This window comes from Macrobrachium nipponense, chromosome 32 (genome assembly GCF_015104395.2).
Source record: "Macrobrachium nipponense isolate FS-2020 chromosome 32, ASM1510439v2, whole genome shotgun sequence".
Classification (NCBI taxonomy): Eukaryota; Metazoa; Arthropoda; class Malacostraca; order Decapoda; family Palaemonidae; genus Macrobrachium; species Macrobrachium nipponense.
Window position 1 is genome coordinate 6742873 of NC_061094.1, and position 24879 is coordinate 6767751.

General features: G+C 36.5%; 2 protein-coding genes across 6 annotated transcripts in view; one reads left to right on the forward strand and one right to left on the reverse strand.

Moving 5' to 3' along the window:
- The window catches only part of LOC135207199 (uncharacterized), a 65658-nt gene extending 63042 nt beyond the window's left edge, over window positions 1-2616 (forward strand). Inside the window, exons 4-5 of one of the 4 annotated variants that reach the window (XR_010312925.1) lie at window positions 1511-1651; window positions 2052-2616. The gene's annotated coding sequence lies outside the window, so the exon portion shown is untranslated. Of the gene's footprint in view, window positions 1-1440; window positions 1459-1510; window positions 2023-2051 lie in introns of those variants that run through there. The other 3 variants (XM_064238776.1, XM_064238773.1, XM_064238774.1) reach the window with 3 other exon arrangements.
- The window catches only part of LOC135207198 (protein limb expression 1 homolog), a 242803-nt gene that overhangs the window by 11002 nt on the left and 206922 nt on the right, over window positions 1-24879 (reverse strand). For both annotated transcript variants that reach the window (XM_064238768.1, XM_064238769.1), the window contains exon 2: window positions 8896-9059. In XM_064238768.1, the coding sequence (XP_064094838.1) occupies window positions 8896-9059 (164 nt within the window). The remainder of the gene's footprint in view (window positions 1-8895; window positions 9060-24879) is intronic.

The window sequence follows — 24879 nt, forward strand, 5'->3', positions numbered from 1 at the left end:
AATCCTGTTGAAAAAGTGACCGAAATTTACTATAAAAAAAAACTTAACATTGGATTTACAACAAAAAATCACGAAAGCAAAGTAATACATATAAAAGAATTTGAGTCATTCCTAAACAGTGGTCCTGTCAGAAAAACTATGGCAAACTTGGAGAAGCTTAAGAACCTCACAAAGGAAGGTCATAGGAACATGTCTGTTAGCTCATGGCATAATGCAGAGCACCTTGGCATCAAGTTTTGATTTGTAACAGACCCTCCCTATCCATAACTTTCAACTAATGCCTAATACATGTGAAAACTTTGGACATGCAGTCTGTGTATCTGTGATCTCAAGAATAAAATGGGAATTATGTAAAAGTGGATGAAGTAACAGCCAAATGTGGACCCACTGAAATAAATGCATCACCGAGATGAGGATTACGTATTGAAGTGTTATTTAGTAACAATAGTGTGGGACCAAAATACTTTTTAAAAATTAATATGATGCTCCTTAGGCCAATTCATAGAACAGAAACACTGACCCTTACTTCTTAGTTCTGGGTCCTTCTCACAATAATGATTGTGCTCTCAGTGACTGTGAGGAACGTCTAGAGCCGCAGTGAAGAAATTAATCAATAATGAAAAGGGGGGACTTCTATTCTGGGGTGCTGCAATAGCACATCACAAAATGCATGAGAGCAAGCTCAAGCTTCAAAGACACCCAGACTGTTTCAGTACAATTACAAAGAATGTCTTGGAATGAAGACAAAGTGAAACAACTGAGTCTCTTGAGGGAGTTTCATGTCTAGCAGTAAGTCTTTCTCATACAGTGTCTTCAACTTGCAAGATGTGGAAATCCATCAGAAATACTCAATCCTCAAAGGCTGAACAACGTGCTTTATTTTATAGGGAAATACTACAAGAAGCTCTTCACTGACCAAGAAAGCCTTAATAATAGTGCAGCTATTGTAAGGCTTATACAAAAGTGTCTTTTTCAAAAGAGACTTTTGTCTTAGTTTTTTTCACCTTTCTTATCTTGCATCACCTTCTTAAGTGCATGAGTGAATTGTGTAAAGCCAAGCACTGGTGTACTTCGATCCATTCAATGTTCAAAAGGGAGTTGGTGTTGGAATGGCTGGAGAGTAAGATTCAGCTCGAAAAAATGAATGAATCACAAGGATCTATGGGTGAAATTACAATAAATCTTCACGGTTACACTTAGAATTGATAGTAAAAGAGATTGGACAACAAGATGGGACATTTTTAACAACCCCTTTGAAATATTTTGATGTGGAAATATTCACTGTAATAAAACATGAACATGCCTTTTACATAACAGCTTATTAGCTTTAAAATAAATTCTTTTTGATATGTTTTTTCTGATAGTACTACCAGTATGTTGATTTTGGTCTCATTTTGGGTAAAGTAATTGTACTTTATTGTAGAATCATTAATATTACAGGCAGTCCTCGGGTTAAGACGTTCCAAGGTTAAGGCGCTTTTCAATTATATTCATCAGAAATTATTTCCAGGGTTACGACGCCTACAACACTGATCTGGCAGATGTAATATGACACCAAAAATCCAAAATAATCAATATTTGAAGGTCTTTTGGATGAAAAATGCAACAAGAATGCAGTTTACATAGTTGTAATGCACCCAATGCATTAAAAGTAAGGTTTTCTTAGTATTTTTGATGATGTTCCAGGGACTGCCTGTATATTAATAATGCTCCAAAGTTGGCCAAGAAAAGGAAATGTTACTTTTCATAAAGATTTATAAATTATAACTTCTTTCTGCACCATGAAAATACATACATGATAACCTTCCTTTGCTACAATATCTCTATATAACATGTATTGCAATTTATATCGGTTAATACATACAAAAATCACAAGGGAAAACCAGTAAATATTTCTGCAACTTTGCATTTTGAGATTAATTTAATAATATTTTTTTCAACAGCCACTAACTGCATGAGACAGTTGTCTCTATCTTCTAACACTAATGTAAATGTCATCCAAACACTAATATAATGTCAAGATAGCGATGGTTACTTTTTCTTTTTAACAGATGACATCATTTGACATTACCTGAATCTCAAGGGAGGAAATCTGCTTGATGTCATTTGACATCACTGGATAAAATTTGTATAATGTCATTTGAAATCATTGAAATCTTATATGGTTAAGTATTAAAACACTACTCTAATTCTCTCTAATATAATCCCATTGCTTGTCCTTTTTTTATTCTCATTTTTCATCATTGTTGTAGTCATTGTTGTAGTTTTTTGTATAATTTTAGGACTTTCTGTAGGTGGATGGAAGTCAAAATTGGCATGATGGGATCGAGCATAAAAATAAAGATTTTGTACAAGATAATGACTACATACTGCTACCATATTCCAAGTATCACTGCATTTTTTTTTACATTCAGCATTTTTTAGGGAGTTTTTTTTTTCTAATCATAGTAATCAATTGTCTAAGGAATCTTAGAGTATCATTTGGTGTAAAAGACAAAAAAAAAAATGGCAATGTAAATGGTAGTGAAGCAGGTATGGTTGATGAATACTTTCAAAGTGTGTACACTGATGAATGCACTCGTGTCTCAATACTAAATGAAGGAATGAACCGTTATGAAAAACAAATATAGAAACCGTAAAAAAAAAAAAAAAAAGTGAAGCCGAACATGACATTTTTATGATAAAATAATGTTTTACATATACTTACCTGGTAGTTACATATAGCTATAGTCTCTGACGTCACAGCAGAAAAAATCTATATGTAACTACCAGGTAAGTTGTATACGTAAAAATGACATTTTTATGACAAAATAATGTTTTACATATACTTACCTGGTAGTTACATATAGATTTTTTCTGCCGTGACGTCAGAGACTATAGCTATATGTAACTACCAGGTAAGTTGTATACGTAAAATGTGTTTTTTAGTCCAGGTGTACTCCACCCGAAGGTGATCAAGGAAGCAAAAGAAATTGCTCCTCACTTCTCTGATATGTACAAGGCATCTTTGTGGCAACGAAACCACTGACAGCTCATTAATCCAAAAATATTGCACCAATATTCAAAAAGAATTCATAGGATGAACCAGGGAACAACATGTCTACAAGTCCAACTTCAATTCAGGCTTCAGTTTCTGGGATGATGCTAGAAGCAATCATGGGAGGCAATGTATAATAATGGTTTAATGATAGATTTAGTCAAATACGTAGTCTGAAATGCATACAGCTAATGTGGATTCCCTGGTCAAACTTAACCAGCCATATGTCTGTCTCCTTTGACATATTTAGAATATAAAAGTGGAATACTAGATACAGAATATCAGAATTTCCATAAGGCATTTGACAAGTTGTCACAGAATAGATTAATGGCAAAAGTATGCCGATGACATATCACATGTGAAACAAGTTGAATAGAAGAAGACTGGCTCGTCAACAAAAATAATTTGTCATCACTGGGACATCCATCTGGCATACAACCAAAAGTAGTTTCCTTCCTAAAGCCTCTGTGCTCTTCATTATCTACATGAATGACACAGACTTAGGACAGCAATTTGCTGATGACAAAAATGGCTATTAGTGCTGAAGAATTTCAAATAGGTGAATGGTCATTAAAATGGCCGATGTCTTTCAGTGTAAGAAAAATGCAAAGTAATGCACATATTGTAGTTCATAAAAACAAGAGTGACTAGTATGAACTACTTGGCAAGAACAGATTTCATCAAGAGACAGATCTATGAATGAGTCACTAGTCATGTACATCTCTCTTTGTAATGCATAAAATTTGAAAAGAAAGCCCAGAACAGAGATACATTTATCATGAATTTACCACTAGGAAATGGAGACCACACAAACTTTAAAAAATAAACTAGAATACACTGTCCAATTCTGGCCAGCCTCTAAAAGGAGGGTCATTGAAAGATTAGTGGCTATACAGGCAATACAGGCAAGAGCAACAATCAATCCAACATTAGCTATCAAAGGAGACTAGAACACCTCAACTTGTACTTGAGAAAAGTGACAATTATGAGGCCATTTGACAGACAAATTCAAGATCTTTCTTCTATGTAGCAGCCAAACTAGATCCCATGGATGGAAACCGAAACTAAAATGGTTTAATATCAACCACAGAGAACTTCTGCATATACAAGCTAACCTTACTTTGGAATGGGCTGCCACCTTAGGTTGTGAATAACACTAATGTCAGTCAGTTTAAGAATATTACTTATTACTATTTCAGTAGATGAAACCTCTTCACATGGAACAAGCACACAGGGGCCTCCGACTTGAAATTCAAGCTTCCAAAGTATGCTGGTGATTTTTCATCACCCTGGGGAAGATGTGAACCTGCTACATCTGAGTGGCATGTCATGACACTAACCAGTATACCACCAAGGTCTTAAATATCACATCAATTTCATAGAGTTAAGGATGTCTTCTAGGGGTTAAAAATAGCCATTAAAATGACTGTACCCTATACATTTTTTCTTTTAGGAGTCTTCTCAAATGGATAAGTTTTGAGGCACTCATATCCATGTAACTCTCGGCCAGCTGTGTTTTGTCTAAAGCTGAAATCTTCAGCTGCACATCAAGTCATTGTCATATACACCACCTTCATTACTTGATCTTAAATCAGAGATAAACCTTCGCTAAAAATTTACGATCTGACAATAACAGACTTTTGCAGGTGGATGGAAATCCCTTATTCTACTGTTCCATTAATAAATTCATGGATTAAAAACAGGACATTTTAAATGTGAAGGTAATGCAGTGGTTATAAATTATTTAAAATTTTTCTTACTTTTACTTTTTCGTTATTTCTAATTTGGGCTTTTCAGTGGTACCTTATAAGTTGCAAGAAACCTCCCATTCAAAGTATATTTAATTTAGTATTTTGGTATGTATAACAAAAATCTATTCAAGATCCACCCAAAGACCACTCCATCAATTTTGGAAATGGTTCCATTCCTGTCTTTGCTATTTTGCTGGAATTTAAAACAGATAGAAGAATTGTGGCTACTTGAACCAAATTACACCATTTGGTTCTGTTTGGATCTAAGCACAATATCAACTATCACTTCAAGCAAATGATATTAAAGGGTAGAGGCACAATCTCTAACAGATGTCTCAATACATAATCACTTTCCTGCATCTGAAACAGATGAAGTAAGAGGAGAAGTGATCTATTGCTATCTTGAAGTTTGGATGCTAGCTACGGTATCCTGGAATTGGAAGGCACAGAATACCAATCTTGGTAAAGAACAATGTGTGCAATGCACGTCCACAGAACTGGTATTGCTTTGTTCAATTATGGCAAGAGGCAGTTCTGAGCTGCTGGGAAACTGTCCTCATGCTTTTTTCAATGTAGTGCTATTCTTTGTTTACTGAAGTGGCATTTATTGGAAAGCATTCCAAAGGCACAAAAAAAAAGAAGCCTTCATAATATACCATATATACTGCCCATCATAAAGATTGAATTACCCAGTATTAAGAGAATGGTCTGGTGGTAGTAATAGAATTTATGATACAAAGAAATAAAAGAATTTCTCATTTCAGTTTCAATGGAAGCTTATTTTTGGACAACTTATCACTGGGAAGGCATAAATGCTCCATCAAGAAATGAAGATTGTAGGGTGACAAATCTACCAGTATGTATTTCAAAGGGTGATTAAGATATTTTAAAAGCTGTCATAGAATAAAAGAATGTCAGTAGCAAATACCAATGTGCTCTTGTTGTAGCTATGAATTTTCAGAAAATCAGGCTACTCATATGATAGCATGGACTGCAGTCTTATTCAATTCAAAATGCAGATGAGACAGGCCTTATACGTACTTTGAGTCCTTGAATATTAAAGATGACTGACCAGTCATTGGATACTGAATATCCATAGCCCTTTCCAGCAGTATCCTCATTCTTTGAACATTTTCATACACACACAAATCATTCAAGTACAGTAAAAGTGACATAATGAATTGGTGTGTTATTTTTGGATTGTTACAAGAGGTGGACAAGTTGAGAATATAAATTTTTGGATATTGCACCTAATTAGAAAACACTTTTCATGTTAAGTGGCTGTGATAATCATCAACATGAGATGTTGATGGTTGATACACAAAACATGGTTGCAATTTTCTTTTTGGAGGTCAAGTTGTGGGATTTTAAGTTTGGCCACTGATTTCAATAAGAATATCCTTGAGCAATACATGTACTGACGAGTTATATTACAGCCTTTGTCATTTAGTACTTGCCAGCAAATAAAACCTATTTAATTCATCCTTCTCTTTGTTCCCGAGTCCCACCATAAATTCAATATCAAGGATGGTATTTGCATGGCTGCTTTCACATGGAACAGCATAAAGAAGTTGACAATCAGGAGGTGATGTTCAATAAATGTGGCCTGTTACTTTGTGTCAGGCATTACAGGACTTCACACACTCTGAAGACAAGATAACAGTCATTTTAAGTCACCCATGCAAATTGGTTTAAATGCTTCAGACAGACACATGCCTTAGCAAGCTCATAAAGCAAGGGTTGCTGAATGGGTGTACAAAGAACTAAGAAGCACCGGTGGTCTTGAAGAGAGAACTTATAAGCAGGTTATTGTAAGTGCCACCTACCTTGAATCACTAAACACCAAGAAGGACAACAAAGATAAAAAGGAAGAAGAGGGAGAACTTCAGAAGCCAAATGTGGGACACTGCCTCAGAAGTGCCAGTCACAGTCCTTCATTTCACTGACAAACTACTTTACTTCAATACCTCAAGTCATGTGGTATGATGCAGAATGTAAACCCAGTAATATTTGGCATGAATAGATACAAAAAAAAAAAAATGTTATACAGTAGTGCTTATCATTTTATTTTGTTTATAACTAACTTGAAATTCATTTTTTTTTTTGGGGGGGGGGGCGCTGTCAGGACACTTATGAATTTTGGCCTGAGAATGAAAAGTAAACCTTACAAGAAAGAAAAATATTTAACTTGACCTTGGGTCAAAGTGAAACAAACTACTATAATGCCGGTTATCAGTTAAATGAGCACCTATTATATGGCATGGTTAAACTGTATTCTTTTACATTTCCTTGAAACTAGCTTGAAAGACTATGGATGACAGCAGGGGTCTTCCAGGGGTAGCGGTAAAGGTTTTGAAGAGACAAGTCTAGAAACAGCTGAGCATAGCATAATGCAGGGAATACTTCATATATGAAAGTGTAGGGGAGTATTTTTATAGAAAAAAAGGATTTGTTTTACTCTTCGTTTTCTTTTATGACTTGACTGATCATGAGTTTTAGTACAGTAAGTTTATATTCATGAACCTATGAATTTTGGCCTAAGAATGATTTTTGCAATAATAAAGGTGTCTTAGAAGTTAAGAATACCTAAAGTTTCAGATAAAAAAAACTATAATAATCCTAATCTTTTTCCAAGTACAACTTAAGACTTGTTCCCTGGCAACCCAGTTAATAGTGATGCTCTGTAATAACATTGCTGCAGTATGAACTTTGGTTAACATATTCTTGACAGTCTAAACAAGGCTATGCCAAACTTTCTTATAATACACAGCATATCTTAGTCTCAACTTTGTCAATATTTTATCAAGAGTAACATATATCTGTCTGCATTTTTATGTGGCTGAGTCACCTATTCACAAGAGAAAAATCTTGAAAGGTTTATACCTTGCAGGAACACACTTTGTTTCAGATTTCTTGCAGTTTTTCATAATCAATATCATTGCTACTGACAATTTCTGGAAATACACAAACATCTTGGAATAGCGACAAAAAACTGAACATTTTTAGTACATTTGTCATTAGAATGTGACAGCAAAGCTATGGTGTCAAAATAATTATGAGCCGAGTTTTTCCAATACATAATTGGTAGGGAACTACAAATTTTACTATGTGTACTAAGGTATGCATATGATGCACTTATTTCCAGAGCCAATTAGCAGCACAGAAATTTACATGGCCAATATTCTTCCTTTAAGTATAATTCTTAAAGCACAGATACTAACTAAAAGTGCAGTGCTTTGAAAAATTAATATGCAACTCTATTTAAAAATCAGGGAAATGCCAACAGCTGTAGCTGTTGGTTTGGCCTCTGTGGAAAGTATGTAAACATAAGCTTAAAAATAGTTCTTATAATGGTGGCCCAATATATGCTCTAGTGCACCAGCCTTCAAACTAATACAAGGAATAAACGTACAATTACATCAGCGGAATTCCTTCCCGAGCCCAGTATGAACTTGGGTTTGGTTTGTTTGTTTGTATGGTGTTTTTACACTGCAGGTAACCAGTGGTTATTCAGCAATGGGACCAATGGCTTTATGGGACTCCCGAACCATGTCGAGAGTGAACTTTTATCACCAGAAATACACATCTCTCACCCCTCAGTGGAATGCCCGAGAATCGAACTCACGGCCACCGAGGCGGATACACTTGGGTTTGGGAAATAGCATACACATAGTTCTCTGACATATTCTTAAATAACTCAACCTGAAACAAATAAGTATAACAGGAAACATTTTTGCTATCAACATAAAAAAAAAATTCTAATTACCAAGTTGACTAACAATAACATAGGAGGTTGTGTTCTCAAAACACCAATGCATCTTCTCTATTCTTCCTAGGAAATGACGATATACAAACCTACTTTCCATTAGTTAATCGTTGGTATTCTGAATCCAAATTTTACTACATACTAATCTGGTGAAAAGTTTCAAAAAGCATACAATAGTACTTAGAGAGAGAGAGAATTTTATAAAGCATACAATAGTATACTTGGAAAATTATAATGGGAGAGAGAGAGAGAGAGAGGTTCACCAAGTTATCTACTACAGAAATTATACAGCCTTTGATATACAGACACAAAGAGAGAGTGAAAGGACATCAGTAAACTACCTGAAATGAGCCAAAACAAGATCCCCCTGGAAGAGTGACGTAACAGACGTATGGAGGCGATGAAGAAGGTACCGATTCATATATGACCAGGGCACCATTTTTTAGTTCTGCTCCTCGTTGCGCTTTCATCTGCCAGAATTCTTGAAGGGCTTCCACCACATTCACTGGAAAGGAAATTGAAAACAGATATGAAATTATACTGCCATATTTTTCAGCTAATTCAAGTACGAATAAAAATTAAGAACCTTTTCATAAAAAAATAAATGATACTGCCATTACACTACAGACTACAAAAGTGACAAAATGTAATTTAACTATAGTTTATGAGAATACAATACTGAACATGAGAAGCAAGGAATAGCATCTCAAAAAGTTGCAAGTTCTATAAAATACAAACCTTGGCATCACATGCCAATGCAATGGTAGTTTCAGAGCCACGTTATCTACACGATGAGGCAGCTCAAATACTCCTTTGCAATTCAATCCACCTGCAACCTCTTGGTTACAGAGAGGTGGAGGTATCTTTGAAATGTTACGTGTTAGAATTATAACAAAAAAAAAAAATAAATAAATAAAAAGGGCCTCAAACCCACCTGGCACTGTCTTGTCACAATACAATCGACCCCTGGTATTCGCAGGGTTAGGGACCACAACCACCCATGAATAGCTGAAATCCGCAAATACTTGAGACCCCCCCCCCCATAAAATGCTTATCATAACTGTCTATTTTAATAGTTGAAATACCAATGATACCTTAAAATATCATCCTAAAATACTTTGATTCATTTTAAAGTCCTCTTACAGCATTACCCTTAAGAATATATATGGCTTACAGCTATCCATGAACACTCCTAGAACTGTTACCCTTACAAAGGCAAAAATGAATCAAGTTACCCCCTTATTCTTGTAATATATACAGTAGACAGGGGTAACACTGGTACATTCTCAAGTACAAGGAATGGTAAGTATTGTACCTGAATATTTAAATGTGTTTGGCGAACATTTAAGAATTCTGCTGTGTTGAAATTAATATTAATATCTGAAAATTAGTAAATCATTTTTTAACATAAAAATGCATTTAGTCACAAAAATAAAATGGAAATAATTTCCAAATACTTTAGATATGCTCTACGAAATAATCTGTGAAATTGAAAATTTTCCGCGAATAATTTTGGAGTCATGTTACCCAGAAAAATCCATAAGTACAGAACCACGAATAGGTGGCGGTCGACTGTACCCTATAATATTAGTTTGAACTGTAAGCCATGAATGATTAAAGGGAAAAGGTCAGTTTGTTTCAACTCCATTGCACCAATAATGGTTGAGTACTTTCAGCAAACAGAGTAAATGGCACTGATAAAAAAATACTTATCATGTAGGTTCTAATGTTAGTGAACTTTGGTCCAAATACATGCTTACAAAAGTGGGGTACAATGCATCCTCAACTTACAGCACCACCAACTTAGGGCGATTCGGCAAAAAACCCACTTATGGCAGAAATTGACTTACAGCACGGCGCTGGAACGGATCCCCGCCATAAGTAGAGGACGCACTGTACCATGCTCTGACTCTATTGGTCTTAGCAACTTTGACACCGGTGCTCTAGCTATATCTTTGTAAAATATGAATACTACTGCTTTGATACCACAATATAAAATTCATAAAAGTGTATTCATAAAAGTGTAAGATGTAAAATCGATTACTATTATGGAAAGCTGTCAATAGACAACATCAAATGACAGTGTTGACAGGTAAAATGTTAGACGGTCAAAATGTTGATACACTTAGAGAAAACAAGAAAAAAATGCCAACAAAGTATATAAAAGTTTAATATATCTTAGTTTTACCAGACAACTGAGCTGATTAACAACTCTCCTAGGGCTGGCCCGAAGGATTAGATATTTTTCATGGCTAGGAACCAATTGGTCACCTAGCAACGGGACCTACAGCTTATTGTGGGATCTGAACCGCACTATATCGAGAAATGAATTTCTATCACCAGAAATAAATTCCTCTGATTCCGCGTTGGCTGAGCCGGGATTCGAACTTCGGACCACAGGATTGGCAGCCAAGCGCGAAAACCACTCGTCCAGCGAGGAACTAACGAAGTAAATAAAATGCAGTTTTCTAATAGGAACACAGTCAAAGGTACATTCACAAAACTACGTGATTTCTTTTCATTTCTAGAAGTTGAAGATTTTTTGAAATTGTGTAAATGCTAACTTCTTCACTGCTCAATGACAAAAATCCCTCGCATTTCATGGTAACACACAAATCCTCATCAAGATACTCGGAATTACGAATTCTCCTTATTGTACAAGTAAGGGATTCTTTCTTTTTTATAGTGCCAGCTGCTTCTAAAGAAATATTCTGTAGCATTTACTTGTAGTTCAAGTTACTTTTTCCGAGTTCTTCGTATTTTCTTTGAATTTTCTCGTACCTGAAGCACACCCTTTCAACCATACTGGGAGGATGACAATGTTTTTTAGTCAGACATCATGAATTTCCATCACAAATAATTCTGCCACTGCAATAGCCTTGTTTTTCACATCTCCAGTAAGTTCTTCCTCCTATTTTCTTGTCCACCACATAGCTATATCATCACATGTTTGAGTTAATAATTTTCATTTTTAAAGGGGTTACTGTGCGTACATTCAAACTGTACAGATTAGTCCACTGGAGAAAACAGTAACATATTATGCATTTGAAAGTAATGAGTCACTTGATACCAAACGACTAGTTAAATAGTTTTGGCAGGATAATTACCATCACAAGTAAATTTGTTTCCACTTTGCATAATTAAATATATTATTTGGGCAATTAATTTTCTAAGATGATTTTTTTTACGCTTTGACCTTCGGCATTTTATCCATTTAACGTCATCTGTCAACATACTGTCTTTTGACGCTTTATCTGTCAACACTGCCAGCACACCATAAAACCATTTTCCATAACATGGATAGATCCTGAATGAAAGCATTACTAAAATGAAGCAAAAAAAAAAAAAAAAAAAATTAGGTAAATAGAATCCAGAAAACATAGTGTGTAGTATGGAAGACAGAAAAAGTGATGCAAGAATAATAGCAGAAACTACTCCAGCATGCATAGAAAGAAAAACCTAGGTCCTATGTTATTTTCCTTTCCTTGGTGCTCTACACACTGATGAACTTGTTCATGGTTTAATAACATTGAAGAAGAATCAGAAACACATGGTTGGCATTCATTGTCTTTTACAGACATAGTAATTGCCATCCATGAACAACTAGTTTAAGAATATATGAACGAAATGAAAGACAACCACCTTATTTGTCAAATCTGCTGCTATCGACAGGTGAATGAAAACTCACCACCTTGTTAGCAATACCAAAAATTCCAACTGAAAATTAGGCGCCTCGCATGACCATCAAAACTAATGTTTGCCCTGATGGCATAAAGATTATTTTGTTCTGAGGTCCACAATACTAAAAAATGTTGCAAATTCGTGTATAATTTTTTTATTATTGTGAACCTCTTAGAACATTATTTATACGTTTGCGATAAAGAGCTTTTCCCCAACTAAAGATTATTACTAAAGGTGAAACCATGAGAAGTTGAAAACTGAGATATTAGACAAAAATAGAAGTATAAAATCGGATTCTTAAGAGACTGCAACATATACATATTCAAGTGACAAACAAATAAGGACCTACCTGCTGGGCCAAATGAGGGCCTCCAAAAATAAAAATGGAAACTATTAAATAACCTATAAGAGTTGGAAAGTGATCATACTCTGCTGAATATACTCCAATCTCTAGTAATTTTTCCATATTCTGTGAATTAAGGATGCCAAAGAATATTACTGAATAACAGCACACAAGCAAAAATAACATCATAAACAGCAACAGTGGCAATACAAGACTATGAGAATATGGTCAAGGAGCTTCTCAAGGTACGCAAGTGAGGGAGGACAACTCCACAAACAATGGACTGCCTTGTACAAAATGCTCATGAGTGGACAGAAATGTCAGCAAATTATTTAATTTTATTTCTATCATCTAAAAGGAAAAAATACAGATGATAGCATTTTTTCTTTTTAATGCTATCGCCGACAACCTCACTGGACTATCATATTTTTTCTTTAAGTCGCATACATATGGTAGTCCTATATTAAATTTTACATCCCAATGATATATTTGCCTAATTGATCACTATGTAGAACATCACTATGAGAGAATGACGAATAAAATGGTCATGTTAAAAAAATGGGGCAGCATCCATTAATGAGTAGTACGCACAATGCCTAAAATACTGTCCTTCACAATACAGCACTAATGGTCACATGTTACTTACATACCTCTAGGCATGCTATTAAAAAATGCTTCTAAATCTGACGTTTGAATGGGTTCCCTTATGTGGGAAAACTCAATAGCCAAATGGGTAGATGATTTACCATACTTAGTATCTGTAATAAGGACAAGTCCCTAATGTATATTTTAGGCCGCTCCTCTTTTTTACTTTATCTCGAGACTGAACTGTTTCCCGAAATGGAACGTTGTTTTAGTTTGTCAAGTAGCAAAGGAAACCCTTGTAAAGTTGCAAGAGTATATTAAGAAGCTGAATTTAATTCAGTTTTATATTAAAGTTGTCTATCAAAGGACTGGAGGTACTTTGGTCATTCATCGTTTGAGAAAGCAAAAATAGGGAGTTGGCTTGAATAGACAGAAATATACATGTAGTTAGATTAAGGAAATGAAATATACTACAAGGATCAAAAGGCTGAACTGGCAAAAAAACCAACAGTTGCCCAAAGAGGTAGTAAGTTACACAGGATGGCCTGCTAGACTGAAAAAACAAAGAGGTAATAAGTTAAGACAGAAAGGCCGGCAAGACTGAAGAAATAATGTCTAAATTGATGAAAAGGTAAAGGCTTCAAGTGGGTAGAGCTGGGGGCATAAGGGATGCTGCAAACATAGTGCTAAAGCCTAGAAATGTTAAAGCGTGCGTGAAGCCAACCTTTATTTGTGGGGGAAATTATACTTCGAGTTTGAAGAGTTCTGATTACCAAGTGTTAGAAAAGCCACAAATCCTTGCATGTGTACTACTAGGAAATGGTAGGCTGCTTGCTCTCTCTCTCTCTCTCTCTCTCTCTCTCTCTCTCTCTACTGTGTGCGCCATGCTGTCAACTTTGTGTGAAACTCTTTGGTAAAGGATATCGTTGTGCCCTGTTATTATTTAAGTTATTTTTTTTTTCACCGTAATTTTAATAATTTTGCTATTCGATTTTCCTAAATTCCACTGCAAAACTCGAGTTCAGTTATCTACTTGCTCTGCAACTGTCAGCTTTGATTGTTTTTTTTTGTGTGTTTTTCGTAACTTTGAATGTTAAATATTTCCAGAGAATTTGTTGCCATCACTGATGTGTAACTTCGTCTCTTGCAGTGCTCGTGGTTAAACGATTCATTTTTTTTTTTATGGAACCCTCCAATGATTATCACTTATATATATCATCTGTGACAAGATTTATTCCGTCGTGTTCACCCTCGGACGTTCATGTTCACTTCCAGGAAATTAACACTATGCTGGCTGTGCACAGTTTGCCCTTCGTCTTTTCTTCTAGTCACTACGTAGCATGGATGTTACTGTCTGATAGAGTCTACTTCAATCATCAACCGTCGTGCTATTTAAGTCTCTCTCTCTCTCTCTCGTAACTTCAGAATAGTTCTCTTGAATTCAGAGCATCTTTCTCTGGATTCCTCCAACGATTCGTTTTCATAATCGTAGAGCTTTTGGTTGCAAATTCCTGTTCCGACATTAAGGTTCAAATCACGAGGGAAAAATCAAACCCTTGTAAGAAAAAATAAAAATAAAAAAAAAACTCCGAGTATGATGATCAATAGGTCTATAAAACACTTATCGTCCTAAAACAGATCTTTTGATCGGCAATGTTCCTTTAATAACTGTACGAACAACTGTACTACATTTAAATGGTTCAGACTGAAATGAAACGGGAACTCGACAGACTTTTAAAGTAGTAAACGCAGGTGACTGTCTCAACCAGCTTAGTACCATAAATTTAATCTTTCATGTACGCACTTATATATACTATTAAATGTGTGTGTAGAATACAATATAAGAATAGAATACTGAATTTCGGCCAAGTGCTGGGCCCTATGAGGTCATCGAGCGCTGGCAGATGTGCACAGAAACGTTAAAGGCAATTTAGGATAAATTGAAGGCAACGAGAGGTAATCAGGATAAAGCACTCACAAATGGAAGAAGAAACACTATAAAATGATATTAAAATTCAAATGAAACAATGGACTAGCCTGAGACTGCATGAATAAGTATATAGAATAAAAATGTTAAAGTATTTAATTGAGAGTCAGTTGGCAGGAGAAAGCTGTCAGTCAGGATAATCTGGGGATCCAAGAAGTTGGAAAGCTCTGGCCTACTTGAATAAGCGTTCGGATATGCATGGAGATTCGTGGAAGTGAAAGCGCAGGTTAAGCTTGAGTGGCAGAGGGAGTTTAACTGCATTCCTGTCATCGTCTAGTTTTGGAAGGCATGACGACAATGTCATAGCTTAGTTTAGAGTGACTTCGTAGGTCAGAAGACCAGAACAAAACTGATAATAACAGCTGGATCAACCAGATCACAGCCGTTTGTCTACTTCAGAAATTATGTATGAAAATTCATAAAGTAACTAAGTCTATAAAGTAACTAAGTCTATTATGTATGAAAATTCATAAAGGAAACTAAGTCTATGGGCATCACCAGCCTCGTTTCGCGGGCAGAACCAGCTCCGTTTCAGGGAATCCCTTCACACCCCCAACCCCCTTCATAGGGAGGTGGGGAGGTAGGATGAAACCCCATTATAAACCATCTTAGGGGTCCCTATCATAACCCTGCCAAGTTTCATGCCCATCGGACCAGCTGTTTGGCCGTGATTGAATGACAGACGGACGGACAGACATTACACCCAACATGGTAAGATTTTTGCCGAGTCACTTACTTTTCCAATTCTTCTCCCATTTAATTCTTTTAACGGGATATCCCCTTAATCTCATGCAGTATGAACACATTCTGGGGAGGGATTAAGTATGTGAATGGGTAAAAAAGATACTTAAACAACTCAAAGTAACCGAAATAAAAGGAGGAATATCTTATGGAACTTTATTGTTGTCGTCTCAGAAGTGTTCACAGTGATGCCTGAATCTGCCTTGTTCTTTGCACATTTATTTACAGATTTATCCAAAAGAAGGACTTTATGCGAAGTGTCGTTGAGGACTGACTCCCCTACTAATGGGGCAGAGCTAGTCTCTCTCTCTCTCTCTCTCTCTCTCTCCTGTTGAGGATTGAGAACTTGATCCTTGCAGTTATTTGCACCTGTTGACAGGTTGGTCAAGAGTTATATAGCATTTTTCAACCTTTGCTGGTGTTGGTTGATTTTGTGGATATGGTGGTCTCACCCGACTCTCGGGTAATTTTATTTTTCTGATTTTTATTTCTATATTTATATTTTTATCCTTGAGTGTCCCTGGTGAAATCTGGAGGCGCACGCCTATTTCAAATCTAAGTATATCTTAGTTTTACCAGACCACTGAGCTGATTAACAGCTCTCCTAGGGCTGGCCCGAAGGATTATTTATTTTTACATGGCTAGGAACCAATTGGTTACCTAGCAACGGGACCTACAGCTTATTGTGGGATCCGAACCACACTATATCGAGAAATGAATTTTTATCACCAGAAATAAATTCCTCATATTCCGCGTTGGCCGAGCCGGGATTCGAACTTCGTACCACCAGATTGGCAGCCGAGCGCGAAAACCACTCGTCCAGGGAGGAACTTTTCACATCCAAGAAGGCTAAAGTTGAGGTAGACGTTCCTTGTTTACATGAAGTGATGGGACATGAGCACTGCGTAATTCGTGATCTAACAACTGTAAAGGTTGAAAAATTACTTTGAAATCAGCAAAATGTGAGAAAATTGACGTGAAATACCAACCAGTTCATGGGGAGAAAAATTGATGTTCTATCCCGGACAGTGGTGACAACCACAGCTTCTGTCTTTTGACCAACGAGAGGGAAGTGGTCCATGTTTTGCCCTGTCAACCTTTAATCTTCGATAGTAAGCTAGCCCGAGTGGCCCTAAACTCAGCACTGTACTGTACTAGATTCACATCAACGGTGCACCTGATGTCTAGGCCAGTCCCTTACGAAGCTCCTGATTGGCTGTTGATAAGCCAAACACAGGGCTGGAAACTGTCACTCTCTCTCTCGAGAAATCACAAGGCTGGAAACTCTCAGTCTCTCGAGAGAGTTCACATAGGCAGGATGTACGTTTCACCTCTCCCGAGGGATGCTTTTGAAAGACGTATCCCTCTAGAAGAGGTGGAGCATACATCCTACCTATGTGAACTTTCGAGAGAGACTGAGTGTCCAGCCCTGTGAGTGGCTTATCAACAGCCAATCAGGAGCATCGTAAGGGACTGGCCTAGACATCAGATGCACCGTTGATGTGAATCTACTATAGTCCATGGAGTCTGGCATTTAGGTTGTTGTTGTCTTGAACATCCCTGATACTCTCCATGGATCTTCCTTAGTTGGAAATACCCTCAACTCTGATCTGAATGACAGACTCATGCAGATAAAAGTGGCTCACAGGCCAAATGAAACAGTTAGTTGACCGGGTATATTTGGTACACCTGAATAAGGGAAAAGTTCCACAGAAACGTTTAAGAAAGAACTGCCCTGCGGTATAAGAGGAAAGACGACAGGTGACTGTGAAAATCATAATACTGCATTGTATACCCGAGACGATGTGTGGTAGGGTGTTGAACGAACAGAAGTACTGCTTAAGTTACATTTAAAACGCTTCTGATCACTCAAAAACTCCTACCTAAAAGCTTTCCAATTGATCAGATGGCAGAACCATTATGATTCTTGCAGAGGTTAATCATTTAAGTGAATTTTATTTTAGGATGAATTTGTGAAACGCTTAATATTCATGAGTGGAGCACACAGAAATATTAAGCTTACCTTTGACATTTGAAAGGTTCTGGCTCATGTTCAGGTTTTGTACAAATATATGAAATTCAGAGGTCCTTTTTCTTATTCATAAAAGATAAGGTATCTGCGGCAGTCACAAAAAAGCTCTAGAGCAATTTCCCTTCGTGCATTTCTATGCAAAGTGACCTAATTTTGTACAGTTTGACCAACATCCCTTACGCCGCTACACAAGTGTGACGGACATAAATAAGACCATACAGACAATCTCCCTTCATGCACATGGATTTATGCAAGGGAAAACATACGTAGGCCTAGATAATGCCTAGATGATATGTAAAGCACACACAGTCGTAACTAACCACAAAGGATGCTGTAAAAGGTACGTAGGCCTAGATAATAAGAATGGTGATTGACAAAATTTTCTGCGAGCAGACAGAAAGAAGTTTTTGTGATTTAAATAATCAAGAGTTAGAATTTGCGGGCAAGAAAGTGGATGGTTTTCTTAAGTACCGGGTTTATAAGGCAAGGATAAGGAAGGATGTCCTGTGTCTCTTTGGTTGTTTAAAATGTTTTTGAACTGGGTGTGTATGAATTATACATTCATACACACACACACATATTATATATATATATATATATATATATATATATATATATATATATATATATACATATAAACAATATATATGACTTCAAGTATATAAAGGTCACATGACCTAAGCTTGGTATAATCTGAAGGTCAGTCGGTTGTCACCATTCTATGGTGATTTCATTCATTGCAATATAGAATTTAGGTCAAAGGCCAAGCGCTGGGACCTATAGAGGTCATCCAGCGCTGAAAGGGAGATGGGAAGTATAGGTCTGAAGTCTCTAACAGGAGGAAAACCTCAAAGCAGTTGCACTATGAAACAAATGTCAGGAAGGAATGGAAGGTAAGACAGAAGGAAGAGAGAATACGAACGGAGGTACAGTGGAAGGAATAAAAGGGGTTGGAGCTGGGGGCAAAAAGGACGCTAGAAAGAGCTGTAAGAAATGCCTACAGTGCACCGCATGAGGTTTACTATAGTAGATTCACATCAACCGTACATTTGATGTCTAGGCCAGTCACTACGGCGCTCCTGATTGGCTGTTGATAAGCCAATCGCAGGGCTGGAAACTCTTTCAGTCTCTCTCGAGAGTTCACAGGGGTAGGATCTATGTTCCACTTCTCATGAGGGTTACACATTTCAAAAGTATCCCTCAGGAGAGGTGGAACATACATCCTGCCTATGTGAACTCTCTCGAGAGACTGAGAGAGTTTCCAGCACTGTGATTGGCTTATCAACAGCCAATCAGGAGCGTCGTAAGGGACTAGCCTAGACATCAGATGCACAGTTGATGTGAATCTACTCTAATGATTCTACTTCCCTACGGGAGTGACTTCGATATTCACAGATTGTTTGTGGCTAATTGCGAAAGTGTAAAAATGACAAATAGTCTAGTAAGACTAAGAACAAAGTTGGAATAATCAATATGATTCTCGCTCAATTCTGTGCATGCAGAAAGTACGTAAGAGTGCCTGGTTTGGCTTCCAAACTCTACAAAAGTCCTGCACCCGGAAAGGCAACACGGCCTCCTGCGACACAGCTGAGGAGGACCAACTGAACACTTACAGCTGCTACTTACATTCTTAATAATCTAGGATCAAGGAGTGTTAGATTTATTTACTTGTCGAAGAACTGAAGGCATCAGTGACGATCTTCGCTTACCCTTACCTGCAAGAGAGAGAGAAGCACAGAACGGTTAAGTCGAGCATTGTTGCTACGAAGACTTCATCTACAGACTACCACTAAGCTACGTGAAACACCTACTTTTTAACAGTTCTACTCTGAAAACATATTATCAGTCAACTGCGAACGATTCTTTGCACAATGGATTATTCTGCAAGTAATACAGATGAGTAACAGAACAATAAGAAACTACAAACACAGACACATTAATAATATAATACTATATATAATATATATATATATATATATATATATATATATATATATATATATATATATATATATGTGGCAAAAACTACAGGAAAATAATTTACTGATGTTTATGCCCTATTTCCTCATCTTTGGGAATAAACATCTTACAAGAGGTTTTTGCTTATAGGAAACCCACGCTCGCACACACACAAACACACACATATATATTTATTTATTTATGTTCCCCTTTCCCCATCTTTTCCGCAAATCGTTAAATTGTTTTCACTTCTCTGCATATTCTGTGTCTAAAACCTCTTTTAGTACTTATCGTTTATCATGATCAAAACGAAATGATTTCCAATAATGTCTACTGGAATGAATTGCTTCCAGTCTCCAAACCATCGATATTAGAAATCAGGGCACTGGATCACGCCATACCCCTACCCTACCCTACACCACCAATAGCAAGATAAAAAGTCCCACCATACCTCTACCCTACACCACCAATAACAAGATATAAAGTTAAAGAGAATATGCACAGCAAGTCTGAATAAAGGAAGAGGGTATGGAGGTCAGTAAAAGGCTGAACAATGATGGCAGTGGGGGGTGGGGGCTGAAGGGACACTGCATATAGCCCTCCGTCTCCATAATATATAATATTCCAGCACCTTTCCCTCGCCCACAAATACCTTAATAACTCTGGTCAGCCATTTAGTTGCAATTTCGCATTATAATACAGCTTCTTAATTTTAATCCCCACCAGATCTTCATAATATTATATACACATGCACGATATATATATATATATATATATATATATATATATATATATATATATATATATATCAAGTATAAAACGCCCATTAAAACAGTTTGGTTGAAAGCTAAGGATTTATTTACATATATCTATATATATATATCTTTATATATATATATATATATATATTATATATATATATATATATATATACATACGTAGACTCTATATACATTACATTATATATATATATATATATAATAGATATATATAATATATATATACATATATAATATATATATGTATATATATATATATATATATATATATTTATATATATATATATATATATATTATATATATATATATACGTATATATATATACAATACATATATTAGTAGATATATATATATATTAGTATATATATATAATATCTAATACAGATACGAATATTCATATGTTATATGTGTGTTTGTGTGATTTTAAACTACGAACAGGCAAAAACGTGATGGTTATACGAACAAAGTGACAGCCACAAAGGAAAGAGAAGCGAAACAATGAGATGTACTAAGTACTTTCGTCTTATTGCCAAGACATTGGGCACAGTTGCTAGGACCATTGAGGTCTCGGTAACAAGAAGAAAGTATTCTTTAGTATACAATTAATTGCTTCGCTCTTTCCTTCGTGACTGTAACTTCGTTCGTACATATATATAGTATATATAATCATACATAACACAAATTTGAATGCATCAGTAAGATATTTAGGATATTTAGTTTAGTGATATTTGTCTTTTCCTAAAAGTGAAATCTAATTCAGGCAGACAACCACGAAACTCACATCCATCCATTTTGAATCAATGTAAGAATTGCAAAATCATACGTCGTGAGATGGTCGAGATCACAAGGTAAGAAGAAACAGGCAAAAAAAGACGGCGACACTACGAACTCCACCATGACGAGCTGGACGGTATATATTTATAAAATAAGAGGTGTTGCAGTGGCTGGGACGGGGGGCGGGTGGGTGGGAGAGAGAGAGACCAAGAATCTCTCGCTCTGCACACTTCTCTCCTTCGGTTCTATTGGGTCGTTTCCCTTCACATTTCATCGTTATGAAGGGAAAATGCCTTCAACTACACAGCTGCTAACTCTCTCTCTCTCTCTCATAGTCTTCTATCTGCTCCACCATTCGTTGGATGTCTTCTGAAATCGCGTCCCTTTCATGCCTCTTCCCAAAATCTCAAATGGCTGCTCTCAATCTTCCTCTTCACCTTACACATACCCACTCGCTCCTCTTCCTTCAAGCCTGGGGAGGGGAGGGGAGGGGGAGGGGGGGGGGGGGGGGGTGGGGTTGTTCCCCCTCTGCCAGTCTCGTGGACGGACGTACGGACGGACACATCAGTCACAACACCATCGGACGCTGAAGATGCTCACAAAAACTAGACAATTGGCGGCCATAAATACCGACGCTGCCGCCACTACCAACTTGCCTGCACAACAACCTCTTCCTCTGCTCCTCCTTCGTGTTCTTGTTTATGCTATTAATCCCCCCTCCCCTCAACCCCACCCCCTTCTGCATGTTCTCTCTCTTCTCTCTCTCTCTCTCTCTCTCGGAGGAGGAGGAGGAGGAGTGCATGAATGTTTCGTAGACATGTAACGTACGACGTGAATAAAATATTGTCGCATAATTGTCGATACAAAATACTTCAATTTCAAAAATGTCCCCAAACAACCGCGAGGGAAACAGGAATGAAAAATAAATGCAACGCTTATATCATCAGCGAAGAGAGGAAAACAAACGAGTAGACGGACAAAACAGTTTGGAAAATATGGAACCGAACCTGTTTGGCTGTTTCAATCAGATATTGTACCACAGGTGGCGGAAGGTATACTCGACAACAAGTGCCACTTTTTTTTTGTGTGTGCGCTTTCCACTTTCTTAGGTTGAAGACAGAAGACATTTTTTGACTATAATTCATTGAAAGACACCAACCAAGAAGCATTGCATGAACTTAAATAAGATCATTTGATCTTCGCAAAACATATTTCGTTCATTAAAACCACTGAATCGTGTCAAGATTTGCGAACCCACTATTTTTCAAGACAATATTATACCACTTTGATTATATATATATATATATATATATATATATATGTATATAGGTGTATATGTATATATATATATATATATATATATATATATATATATATATATATATATATATATATAGCGAACCCACTATTTTTCAAGACAATGTTATACCACTTTGATTATATATATATATATATATATATATATATATATATATATATATATATATATATATATATATATATAGTATATACACATTGTAAATCAAAGTGGTATAATATTGTCCTGAAAAAATAGTGGGTTCGCCAGTCTTGACACGATCCAAACTGTTGAGTACATTAAAACCCTATATAGCTCACATTTGTGTAAATATGCATTCCACTTTCATAACGTGTCTAGTGATGATACATAAAACAAGTATTCCTGAAGAATTCAGGAATACAGAATGCGAGAGAAAGGGGAGAGCGGAAGAATAAAAATAATCGACACGAAATGTCACTTGAATTAGTGGCTCGAATACAAAATGAAAAGAAGTTAGCGCCCTGATCACCCTTCAAAACAAGGCACCCGCTGTACAGAGGCTAAGGCAGGCGGTGGCAGTAACTAGTCCTAACCAGGCACCACTCGTCTTGAGGGACACCAGACGGCCCCATCTGCTACAAATATTATCAATCACGAAAGACAAAATCTTGGAAAAAGAGGCCGATGGAATTGAATGGAATACAGATGATGAAAGACGAGATCTTGATTTAAAAAAAGGAAAGATGGAATGGAATTGATTATAGACTTGAGGCCAAAGGCCAAGCGCTGGGACCTATGAGTTCATTCTACGCTGAGAAGGAAACAGAGTAGAAAGGCTTTTGAAAGGTTTAAAAGGAAGAAAATTCCAAAGCAGTTGTTAGGAGAGGGTGGATAGCTAGATGGAAGACAGAGACTATGAACGGAGGTACAGTTAAAGAAATGACAAGGGTTACAGTTTAGGGGTCAAAGGAACGCGTGTGAGGTGCTCTGACAGCACTAACCCCCTACGGGAAAAAAGGGGGGAGGGGGTTAAAAATACACATTACTCTCCTTTCATGGACTTCAGTTTTTACGAAATATATTTCAAATGCTTCTCAAATCGCGATTCCCAGTCACTTCAAGGAGTTTGTGCCACTCACCCCCAGGGAGTGACAATAAAACCGAAGAAGCGACAGTCATCGTACCCTTCAAGAAGCCTCACCCAAGCTCAAAAGCTTGTGACACCAAAGAGAGATTTATCTCAGATAGTTCTTTAAGAAAAAAAAAAACTGCAAAATAAGCCAAGGGGACGTCGTTCAATGGAACTTCAGCAGAAGTACCTTAATACTATTAATATATAACTTCCATTTTTATTCATTCATTAATTTGATGGATTTATCTGGACAACAAATCAAAATGTCATTCATTTCTTACTGAATGATAGATCGCTCTAACATTCAACTAGAACTTCAAATCTCTCAGGTATGCAATTTACAATGAACACACAAACTTCATTAAAGAATGGCATACGAGACAGTCAGTAGAACACACTCTAGCACGGTGTCTGAATCTGTCAGCAGCATTCGACAATTAATTTCTAAAAGTAGAAGCATTCGACAATAATTTCTAAAAGTAGGTGCATTCGACAGTAATTTCTAAAAGTAGGAGCATTCGACAGTAATTTCTAAAAGTAGGAGCATTCGACAGTAATTTCTAAAAGTAGGAGCAGTCAACAATAAATTTCTAAAAGTAGGAGCATTCGACAGTAATTTCTAAAGGTAGGAGCATTCAACAATAAATTTCTAAAAGTAGGAGCATTCAACAATAAATTTCTAAAAGTAGGAGCATTCGACAATAATTTCTAAAAGTATGAGCATTCAACAAAAAGGTAGGAGCATTCAACAATAAATTTCTAAAAGTAGGAGCATTCGACAATAATTTCTAAAAGTAAGAGCATTCGACAGTAATTTCTAAAAGTAGGAGAATTTTACAGTAAATTTCTAAAAGTAGGAGCATTCAACAATAATTTCTAATTTCTAAAATTAGGAGCATTCGACAGTAATTTCTAAAAGTAGGAGCATTCGACAATAATTTCTAAAAGTAGGAGCATTCGACAAATATTTCTAAAAGTAGGAGCATTCGACAATAAATTTCTAAAAGTAGCAGTAGTGATCTACGGTTTTAC